General features: G+C 36.1%; 1 protein-coding gene across 1 annotated transcript; it reads right to left on the reverse strand.

Moving 5' to 3' along the window:
* Positions 1–9,419: 9,419 nt before the first annotated feature.
* On the reverse strand, positions 9,420–11,367 carry LOC133333467 (uncharacterized; the record flags this gene model as incomplete). Its single annotated transcript, XM_061541785.1, has 1 exon — positions 9,420–11,367. A coding segment is annotated over one exon (1,932 nt), but the record flags the coding sequence as incomplete, so codon positions are not given.
* Between the last annotated feature and the right edge of the window lie 1,028 nt (positions 11,368–12,395).

Below are 12,395 nucleotides of genomic sequence, written 5' to 3' on the forward strand. Positions count from 1 at the left end.
ACGCTTCTCTACAACGTTACGAAAACTTTAATTTGGTCGTTCCAACCATCACGAGTGGTCAATTTAGAACTTCACATTTCCATAGAAGGTAGGCCCATCCCCACCGCTCATAATTCAAAAATCTTTGTGGTGGTCCTCGATTACCTCCTTCATTTCTCCTCGAATTTAAACTACTTTAAGCATAAAGTGAGAGCTAGGAATAACGGTCTGAAAGTTTTGACTGGAAACTCCTGGATCAAATTTGCTCCATCCTTAATTAAGCTACTGTCCCAGTCTTGGATTTTTTCCTTAGCGACATACAATGGAGATTCTTTCAAACATTCAGCTGAAGGCAACACATAATAATGCATTCCGAACATAATGTGTTGTTGAGTAGACAGTTCCTGCTGGCATGTTATCTATCTGCCGTGTCATTCCAATCGTTACGTAGTAATTGCAGATCCACCTTCGCGATACTTCAGGAGCTATCGTGAAGGCATCCACCATCGGACATCAACAGATTGTCGATGTCGAATGCGATGGAATCCGTGTATCAACTGGAAATCGCTGGGGAGCGCAATCTAAAATTATCTACTGCAAAGTTTACTGTGTCACTTTTCACCGACTGGACGCGAGAAGACAATTTAGAACATTTCCATCGAAGGTAGGCGCATCCTCAATACCATTCATAATACGAAAATCCTTGGGGTGATCTTCCATAACCTTCATTTCTCCATTCGCGTGCAAACTACAGCAACCAGAAGATGAAAGCTAAGAATAAGGTTCTGAATGCTTTGCGTAGCACCTCCCGGATAAAGAAAAGTTGGTAACGACATAAACGGTCATAGGTAGTTTCATCTTCAATTATGCTGCTGCCCCAATCTGGACTTCTTTCCTTAACGACACACAATGGAGATCCTTTCAAACTACACAAAATAATACTCTTCGAATTGCAACCGGCTGTGTCAGATGACGAGCGTCGAGCACCTCCATGAGGAGACCAGGATGGTGTCAGTCGTCAAACAACAAAATGTGTTGTTGACTAGACAGTTCCTCTGGCATGCTATCTGTCGTGTCATCCGAACCATCACACAAGGATTGCAGATCCACTTCCGCGAAACATCAAGCACTATCGTGAAGGCATCCAAAACGTCATTCCATCGGACATTAACAGATCGTTGATAGCAAAATCCGTACATCAACTGGCAGTCTCCGAAGCCATAAATGGCAATAACGTCCTACTCCAACCAATTTCTCCAGCTATCCTCTTCAAATCCTAAATCCTTATTAAAAATTATTGGCTAGAACCCGCAAAAACAGAGTGCTACCACACGTCGACGCATTGTTAGGAACTTAGTTCAAGAAGATCGAGAGTCGCTGAGAACTACACAAAATAATACTATTCGTCGATCATATAGTGCAGAATGAAGGAGGCTACGTCAATAAAACCAGCAAATTAGAACTACTGAGAGTCAATATAATGCTGCTACACATGCCCTTATGAGATTCCGGCTGGATTCCGGCTGAGAGGCAACGTGATGCTGCTGCACATATCCATAGGCGGGAGGATACAGTATTTAGAACGATTGAAGGCATTGAGATGCTGCTACGCATACCCATAGGAGAGAAGAAATCGAATTTAGAATGGCTGATCTGAACTGATAACGTGATGGTGCTGCCATATCCACAGACGACAGGAAAGAACAACGCAGAAATACCGCTGATCATGTTATTAGGACCCACTGCATCATGAGGAAGAGCAACAAAGTAATACTGCGGAACACGCCCATAGACGCCAGGATCTACTATACCATTAAAGTCGTATATAGATACTCTCATCAGCTCGTCTATAAAGAGCCGGATGGTCTCATAGTCAACCTGAAGGGATACCATAGAGCGGTCCTGAAAAGCGTATTATTATATATGAGCTAATGATGAGATTGACGGACGAGCCTGAAGACCGTTTTATAGACGAGCTAGGGGAGACTTTATAGATGAGTTGATGAGAGACTCGATAGACGAATGGAACGGTAGGGATTCTTTAAGAGTTCGAAGAAATCTTTATAGAGGGGACGAAAAGAGTCGCTAGACGGATTTTTTATAAAAAGAGAGCTAGGGACGTAATTAACACCGATCTGAAGGCAGTTTGATGTACGTGCTGGAAGGAGTCTTTATAAGCGAGCTAAAGGGAGTCTTTATGGAAGTGCTGAAGGGGGTCGTGAAGCACGTGGGAGTCTTTATAAAATATTAGATTAGACAGTCATTATAATCGAACTGATGGGAGCTTTAAAAAAGAGCAGGAGGGAGACTCTATAGAGATAGAGGGAACCTTTATAGACGAGTCAAGGAGCCTTTATGGACGAGCTTCGATGAGTCTTTAAATATAGATTTGGAGGAAGTCTTTATAGACGAGATGAAGGGAGCCTTTATAGACGAGTTGGATGGTACCTTTGTAGACGAGCTAGTCTTCATGGACGAAATGGAGAGAGTTTTTATAGATGAGATGGAAGGAGTCCTTATAGACCCACTGGAGGAAGACTTTATGATGGACAAATTTTAATCAAACATAAATAAGTAATTGAATTAAAGACAATTTTTTGCTAACCTGGAGAGAGTCTTTATAGATGACCTGAATATATAGGATGGGAAAGGGATATTTTCAAGACGAGTGAGTCTTTATAGAGATGAACGGTGTATTTATACAAGAGTTGGGCGTATGAAGTCTACATGGAAAGTCTACCTTGGGCGTATTTTAGTTGAGTGGCAAGAATCTTCAAAGAGCAGTCGGACGGGGTATTTATAGAGGACACGGGTCAAAATATGTCATTGATTACAGATAAGCTGGAAGGGTTAAAAATCCATTAAAGGAAATCGTGGTGGACTTTATAAACAAATCGGATGAAGACTTTATGGAGGATAGTTTTTTTAGATGACCTGAAGTGTAGTCCTTATTGATGAGCCGAACAGAATTATTATATGATATATGAGCTTAAGGAAGTCTTCAATGACGAGCTGATTGTATTATTCGACAAGCGAGTGATGTTGTATTTATAGGCGATATTGATGATGTTTGGAGATAAGTTTAAGGAACGATCTATGGGAAGGGAATCTCTGTAGACGAGGTAAAAAGTGTTGAGGTGAAGGGAGTCGTTCCAAATAAGCTGCTGTAGGAAGAGCAGATTTATTTAGCTGTAAATATGAGGGCTGCATTATATATCTGCCCGAAGCAGTGCTTGTCAGCAACATTTTCCATGTTTGAAATTTTATGGAGGCAAAGTCATTGTAAATTGTCTGTTAGTAGGAAGTTTTTCTTCTTAGAAAATTTAATACCAATTTACACAAATTGAGCTGGAAAAACTAGGCTAGGAACTTTAAGCGGGACTTTTGTATGTATTTACCCACATTGACCTATATTGAAAATGTTCTTCAATGAAATATGTTCATTAACAAGAGGCTAAAAATATCGAAAATTGGGCGGGGCCCTTATATTGGGGATATGTTGAAGCATGGACCTTAAATGGCACATGAAATCAACGAAAACAGATGTAGAACTCGTGCTTCTCGACTAAGAATTTATAATTGTATTTAATCACATTTTTTTGTATCTAAAAATTTTTAGCTCACTTTCACACCTATTCTATAATAGCAAAAGTCTCGAGTAAATGTTTTTTTATTTATTTTCTCGATTATTATTATTTTTGTTAAAAAAAGAAATATAAATGTTTACGCTAAAATAAATGTTGTTGTTGTCCAATGAAATCAAGATGGCTTCCAAAAAAAAAAAACAAACATTTTTTTGGATATACATCTGTGATTTTCGATTTCGCACATTGAGCTGAGGCTGAGGTAAACATTGGAATTGATGAAACTTCGTCAAGACTGAGAGGGAAAGAAGTGTTAATTCTGTTACTAAATAAAAGTCATGTGTGTGCAATCATTGGAGATGATATTCCATGTTGTTGTTGTTTTTGTCGACTTCTTTGTTATTGTTGTTATTTTCAATTTTTAGCTTTTCGTCAATTATTACTTTATTTGTTATTTGTTTTTATTTTTATTTGAGTTGTATTTGTTGTTGTAGTTGTTTTTGTTCTTAAATAGAGTATAAATTTTAACACAGTTCGAGAAATGTTTGGGGTTACGCTCGAAATGAAACGTCTGACCACTTTCGAAAGAATAGAAGAAAGAAACAAAGTCAATATTAATTTCTAATTCGTTTATATTTTTTGTTTAGAGAATGCTTTTCTATTAAGGATATTGAATGGAGCGTGATATTTCATAGAAAGGCACTATTTGCTTAACGAAGAGCAAAAGTCTGGAAGGTAAATAAAAGTAAAATGGAAATTGAAGAGTTTTCTAAAAAAGAATGTTTGTATAGGTCATATCTAGTGAAAGGTAGGCCTCATTAGGGTGAGGGTATGCCTTATGGCTAATGAGGGTATAGTACACTTTGATACGACAAAAATGTTACTCATCGACATATTGGTTTTGGACCCCAACGTTTCTTTGGACCAAAATCCTTTTAATGGCGTAAAGAGCCTCAAAAATATTTAAAAAAAATCCACGCCTTCTTTTAGGAACATTAAAAAAATATTTGACAAATTCCACGCCTTCTTTAGGAACACTCAAAAAATATTTTAAAAAATTCCACGCCTTCTTTAGGAACCCTCAAAAACTATTTGAAAAAAATGCCACGCCTTCTTTAGGAACCCTCAAAAACTATTTGAAAAAATGCCACGCTTTCTTTAGGAACCCTCAAAAAATATTAAAAAAAATTCCACGCCTTCTTTAGGAAGCCTCAAAAACTATTTGAAAAAATGCCACGCCTTCTTTAGGAACCCTCAAAAACTATTTGAAAAAATGACACGCCTTCTTTAGGAACCCTCAAAAAATATTAAAAAAAAATTCCACGCCTTCTTTAGGAAGCCTCAAAAAATATTAAAAAAAAAATTCCACGCCTTCTTTAGGAACCCTCAAAAAATATTAAAAAAAATCCACGCCTTCTTTAAAAACCCTCAAAAAATATTTTAAAGAAATTTCACGCCTTCTTTAGGAACTCTCAAAAAATATTTGGAAAAAATTCCACGCCTTCTTTAAGAACCCTCAAAAAATATTTTTAAAAAATCCACGCCTTCTTTAGGAACCCTCAAAAAATATTTGAAAAAATTCCACGCCTTCTTTAAGAACCCTCAAAAAATATTTTTAAAAAATCCACGCCTTCTTTAGGAACCCTCAAAAAATATTTGAAAAAATTCCACGCCTTCTTTAGGAACCCTCAAAAAATATTTGAAAAAAATCCTCGCCTTCTTTAGGAACCCTCAAAAAATATTTTAAAAAAATCCACGCCCTCAAGAAATATTTAAAAAAACCCACGCCTTCTTTAGGAGCCCTCAAAAAATATTAAAAAAAATCCACGCCCTTAAAAAATATTTAAAAAAAATCCACGCCTTCTTTAGGAGCCCTCAAAAAATATTAAAAAAAAATCCACGCCCTCAAAAAATATTTTAAAAAATCTCACGCCTACTTTAGGAACCCTCAAAAAATATTTAAAAAATCTCACGACTTCTTTAGGAACCCTTAAAAATATTTAAAAAAAAATCCACGCCTTCTTTAGGAACCCTCAAAAAAATTTTAAAAACAATTCCACGCTTTCTTTAGGAACCCTCAAAAAATATTAAAAAAAATCCACGCCTTCTTTAGAAACCTTCAGAAAATATTAAAAAAAAAAAATCCACGCCTTCTTTAGGAACCCTCAAAAAATATTTAAAAAAAATCAACGCCTTCTTTAGGAACCCTCAAAAAATATTTAAAAAAATCCACGCCTTCTTTAGGAACCCTCAAAAAATAGTTAAAAAAATCCACGCTTTCTTTGGGAACCCTCAAAAAATATTTAAAAAAATCAACGCCTTCTTTAGGAACCCTCAAAAAATATTTAAAATAAATCCACGCCTTAAAAAATATTTTAAAAAATCCACGCCTTCGTTAGAACCCTCAATAACAAATAAAAAAAGCGACGCCTTCTTTAGGAACCCTCAAAAAATATTTTAAGAAATTCCACGCCTTCCTTAGGAACCCTCAAAAAATATTTGAAAAGATTCCATGCCTTCTTTAGGAACCCTCAAAAAATATTTAAAAAAAATCCACGCCTTCTTTGGGAACCCTTAAGAAATATTTGAAAAAAATTCCACACCTTCTTTAGGAACCCTCAAAAAATATTAAAAAAAAAATTCCACGCCTTCTTTAGGAACCCTCAAAAAATATTTGAAAAAAAATCCACGCCTTCTTTAGGAACCATCAAAAAATATTTGAAAAAATTCCACGCCTTCTTTAGGATCTCCCAAAAAATATTTAAAAAAATCTATGCTTTCTTTAGGAATCCTCAAAAAATATTAAAAAAAAATCCACGCCTCCTTTAGGAACCCTCAAAAAATATTTGAAAAAATTCCACGCCTTCTTTAGGAACTCCCAAAAAATATTTAAAAAAATCCACGCCTTCTTTAGGAATCCTCAAAAAATATTAAAAAAATTCCACGCCTTCTTTAGGAACCCTCAAAAATATTTGACAAATTCCACGCCTTCTTTAGGAACCCTCAAAAAATATTTAAAAAAATTCCACGCATTCTTTAGGAACCCTGAAAAAATATTTGACAAATTCCACGCCTTCTTTAGGAACTCTCAAAAAATATTTGAAAAAATGCCACGCCTTCTTTAGTAACCCTCAAAAAATATTTGAAAAAATGCCACGCCTTCTTTAGTAACCCTCAAAAAATATTTGAAAAAATTCCACGCCTTCTTTAGGAACCCTCCTTCTTTAGGAACTCTCAAAAAATATTTAAAAAAATTCCACGCCTTCTTTAGGAACCCTCAACAAAATTTAAAAAAATTTCACGCTTTCTTTAAGAACCCTCAAAAAATATTTTTAAAAAATCCACGCCTTCTTTAGGAACCCTCAAGAAATATTTTTAAAAAATCCACGCCTTCTTTAGGAACCCTCAAAAAATATTTAAAAAAATTCCACGCCTTCTTTAGGAACCCTCAAAAAAATTTAAAAAAATTCCACGCTTTCTTTAAGAAACCTCAAAAAATATTTTTAAAAAATCCACGCCTTCTTTAGGAACCCTCAAAAAATATTTAAAAAAAAATTCCACGCCTTCTTTAGGAACTCTCAAAAAATATTTGAAAAAATTCCACGCCTTCTTTAGGAGCCCTCAAAAAATATTTAAAAAATTCCACGCCTTCTTTAAGAACCCTCAAAAAATATTTGAAAAAAATCCACGCCTTCTTTAGGAATCCTCAACAAATATTAAAAAAATTCCACGCCTTCTTTAGGAACCCTCAAAAATATTTGACAAATTCCACGCCTTCTTTAGGAACCCTCAAAAAATATTTAAAAAAATTCCACGCATTCTTTAGGAACCCTGAAAAAATATTTGACAAATTCCACGCCTTCTTTAGGAACTCTCAAAAAATATTTGAAAAAATGCCACGCCTTCTTTAGTAACCCTCAAAAAATATTTGAAAAAATGCCACGCCTTCTTTAGTAACCCTCAAAAAATATTTGAAAAAATTCCACGCCTTCTTTAGGAACCCTCCTTCTTTAGGAACTCTCAAAAAATATTTAAAAAAATTCCACGCCTTCTTTAGGAACCCTCAACAAAATTTAAAAAAATTTCACGCTTTCTTTAAGAACCCTCAAAAAATATTTTTAAAAAATCCACGCCTTCTTTAGGAACCCTCAAGAAATATTTTTAAAAAATCCACGCCTTCTTTAGGAACCCTCAAAAAATATTTAAAAAAATTCCACGCCTTCTTTAGGAACCCTCAAAAAAAATTTAAAAAAATTCCACGCTTTCTTTAAGAAACCTCAAAAAATATTTTTAAAAAATCCACGCCTTCTTTAGGAACCCTCAAAAAATATTTAAAAAAAAATTCCACGCCTTCTTTAGGAACTCTCAAAAAATATTTGAAAAAATTCCACGCCTTCTTTAGGAGCCCTCAAAAAATATTTAAAAAATTCCACGCCTTCTTTAAGAACCCTCAAAAAATATTTGAAAAAATTACACGCCTTCTTTAGGAACTCTCAAAAAATATTTGAAAACATTCCACGCCTTCTTTAGGAACCCTCAAAAAATATTTGAAAAAAATCCACGCCTTCTTTAGGAACCCTCAAAAAATATTTTTACAAATTTATTTTGTATGGTGGGGTATGTAATCCCATTTTCTTTTATTTTTTTTCAATTTCCCAATCTGAAAATTTCCCCCAAAAATAATAAAAAAAGATTTTTTGTTTTGTTTTAACTAAAAAAATTTGTTAACTTTATTTTATCGTTTTGTTTTTTGTATTTTTTTTTTGTAATTAATAAATTGGTTTAACAAACAAAAGATTTGTTGATGTATTTTTTTTTTTTTATAGGGTTGGTGTGTGTGTGAAATAATAATAAAAAAATCAATGATATTCGAAATAAAAAAACTTAACAGAAAAAAATACTTTATAATAAATAGGTATAACTTAGGAGCTAATGCGAACAGCCCAGCCCAGCAGCAGCTGGTCGGTGTTTTTGTTTTTTATTTTTTTTTTAATTTTTATTTTTTGTTGTTTTATTTTCTTTAATATTTTTTGTTAACTTAATTCTACTAAAATGTCGATTAAAAACTACAATTTTCAGTCAATTTTTTTGTATCAACAACAACAATAAGTGTTGACTTATGTGTGTGTGTTTTGCATACGAAACAAGAGTAGGGGGGAAATAAATGATTTTTTTTTTATTTTTTAAATGGGGAGAGGAGGGAGAATAAAAGTAAGATGAAAAATAGAAGGAAAAAAATCCAGAAGAAAAATTATTATTAATAAAAAAATATGTATAAAGATATATAAAACACTCAGACATTCATACAAACATTGTAAAAATATATTAACACTCATACATTCTCAATCACACATATACACTGTCAGACACTCTCTCACTCACACACTTATAGGCTACGATAATAAAAACATTCACGCATCGTCATCATCATTGTCGACATCACACAGCTACTATTTACAGTAAAATATGTCGTCGTCGCATAGACGACCCTACCACTACTACTAGTACATCTAGTATCGCTATTCAATGTCGTCGTATAGAGACTATTACTAATACTAATACCACTACAGCTACTATTATTACTATTACAATTAATAGTACTTGTCGTATATACACGCAAACAATCACAATAGTACACAGAGGGTGAAGATTCCGACGACAGGGGGGAGGAATACCAATATTTCATGGGAAATGGCGCCCAACGTTGGGTTTCGTTAAAGGTCGAAGGACCATTTTCAGCATCAGCTGGGTATTGTTTATTGAGATTAACCCGATGCTGTACTGCGATCATGCCAACACCATCATCCTCCTCTTCAGTATCCCCCTCCTCCACCTCTTCATCATCATCATCTCTCTCGCCTTCTTTCTCCTCTCATTGATAACTCCAGTGACGCAAATCCTTGCGTACCTTCCACAGCATCAACTCCAAACACGCCCTCGAATCCTCAAAACTACTGTGACCACTGTCGCTGCATTGAATGTCACGCTTCAAGAAGGACTTGGTTAAATTCTTAAGAGATCGGCGATAAGGATATCCGGTTGAATGGCTGAATATCAGCGATGTATCAACAATGGTCTTGTGCACCAAACGTAATACCCTCAAATCATTATCCAACCCATGGCCTATCAAAATGGTATCGGCATCGAATAATTTCAGCAGATCCTGTTGGACCTGGGCAAAGGTCTTAATCGAATTATTCGAATCGGGTGAGAGATCTTTTTCGGTAATACCCGAAAAGCGGGTATTATAATCGATTATTTCCGCCTGGGGCCTTACAAAGTGCTCATATACCAACGAACCATCATAGCCGACCACGGTGACCTTCGTCACCTCCAATCCCAACCCTGTGTAGGACATTTCACAATCAATCGCATAGATTTTGGGATGTTTTTGTTTCAACTTCTCCGCTCTTGGTTTGGTGTGCACAAAATCGTTATACGGTCCATTGATCCCGACCACAGCCCCGTTCCACACATGCAAGGGGTGGTGGCTGCAACCCTCACTCGTCTCCTCACCCTGACAGCAGGAATAAATGTTCACGTAACATTTACCATTATAGACATTGTTCGCCTTGCCCCAATGATAGGTACACGGTTCGAAGGTCAAATATTCGCCCTCACTGTTGACTTCAAACATTTTCGAACAGCGGACACACTGCTTCTCTACCGAGTTGTCATATTCCGAAAAGATTTGATACACCCCATCGGGGGTATAAAAAGCCATAACGGGAGGATTGGCTGCATCCAGACCACAGGTCATATCATCTTCACCCATTTCACTGGAATCGGAATCGGTAAAACGTGGACTTGAATCTCCCGATCCATGGCCGGAATCTATGGCCGTTGTGGAATTGGACCATTGCTGAGAACTCGATAAGCCATCATAGGAATTGATGACACTGCTGGACTTTTTGCGTCCATAGAAATGGCGATGATGTCTTTGATTATCCTTGGTCACGGCCTCTTCGGCCAAATGTTTGGGCAGACATTTGTAGATCTCGATACAACCTTCATGGTGCACAGACTCCACTGGGAAACCATAGACCCTCAGCAAACTAGGATCTATGACATAACGGCGCATTTGTTGTACCAATTCCGATTCGGTTAAATTCAATTTCACAAATTGCCTCAGAGGTGGGGCCAAAGCCGCAGCCACCTTTTTCAAATGTTCCGCATTACGTTTGCTGGCTGTGGGCGAGGCGGTCGGTGAGGAGTTCGTCGAATGGGCTGGCGAACTTGAGGCCGATGATGACAGAGATGATGAGGAAATCGAAGTGGTTGATGATGCCGATGACAATGAACTGCATACCGAGGAGTTAGAGGGAGATGTGGTCAGGGCGTTTACTCCCGCCGCTCCCAATTTACTCAGCTTACTGTTATTCAGGACAGCTTTTAAAGCCGCAGCTTTTGTGCATTGTTTACGTAAATTAATAGCTGCAGATGAGTTGTTGTTGCTGTGGTTCGCCGATTTGTTGTTGGGTTTGTGATTCTCCTTGTACTCCTCATCAATGTCCATGGGCTGTAACATATCTCCAGATTTGTTGTGATTGGTATTTGTTGTATTACTACCATTGTTGTTGTTGTTGCCGCTGTTGTTATTGTTGTTTTGTTTACGTTTCTGTTGTCGCTTTTGACGTGATTTCGATGACTTCTTATTCGCCGCCTTATTCTGCACAATATAGGCTGAGCTAAGGTCTTCATTACTGGAACTCGTATTCAGATCATCACTGCCGGCTGCCTCACTTGATGTGCTGTTACGATGAGCTGGATTATGACGAGATGCAATCATAGAGTCTGGAAAGAGAGAGGGAGGAAGAAAAAAAAAGGAATTTAATAAAAATTTAAAAAGAGGGTTATTTTTTTAAACGAATGAAAATTAAAAAAAGAAAATAATAAAGATTTTTTGATGTCTAAGAAAGGAATGGATTTTTAAAAAATATTTTTTTGAGGTTCTATAGAATGCGTGGATTTAAAAAACATTTTTTTGAGGTTCTATATAAGTCGTGGATTTCGATTTATGCATGTCCGTCCGTCCGTCTGTAGATGTTAAATTGAAAACAAAGTACAGGTCGCATTTATGATCCGAAATTGATGAAATTTGGTATAGGTCACTTATTTGGCCCAAGGATGAACCCTATTGAAATTGGGAAAAATCGGTTCAGATTTAGATATAGCTCACATATATATATTCGTCCGATTTAAGGCAAATGGTGTACCAAAGTCCTTATATATATCTTTCGATTTGCCCGAAATTTGGCACAACCTAATTAATTAAGTCTAGAATGACGTGTATTAAGTTTCCTGAAAATCGGTTCAGATTTAAATATAGCTCCCATATATACTTTCGCCCGATTTTGGGTAAATGGTGCACCAAAGTCCCTCAAAATCTTTCGATTCGCACGAATTTTGGCATAACGTACTGAATTAAGTCTAGAATGACTTGTGTTAAGTTTCCTGAAAATCGGTTCAGATTTAGATATAGCTCCCATATATATTTTCGTCCGATTTTATGTAATTGGTGCACCAAAGTCCCTGAAATCATACAATTTGCACGAATTTTGGCATAGCGTACTGAATGGAGTCTAGAATGACGTGTGCTAAGTTTCCTGAAAATCGGTTCAGATTTAGATATAGCTCCCATATATAGTTTCGCCCGATTTTATATAAATTGTGCACCAAATTCCCTGAAAATCATACAATTTGCACGAATTTTGTCATAGCGTACTGAATTAAGTCTAGAATGACGTGTGCTAAGTTTCCTGAAAATCGGTTCAGATTTAGATATAGTTCCCATATATAGTTTTATCCCGATTTTAGGTAATTGGTGCACTA

The sequence above is a fragment of the Musca vetustissima genome, unplaced genomic scaffold (assembly GCF_032173495.1).
Source record: "Musca vetustissima isolate MV318-11 ecotype Yass unplaced genomic scaffold, APGP_CSIRO_Mvet_v1 utg54845, whole genome shotgun sequence".
NCBI lineage: Eukaryota > Metazoa > Arthropoda > Insecta > Diptera > Muscidae > Musca > Musca vetustissima.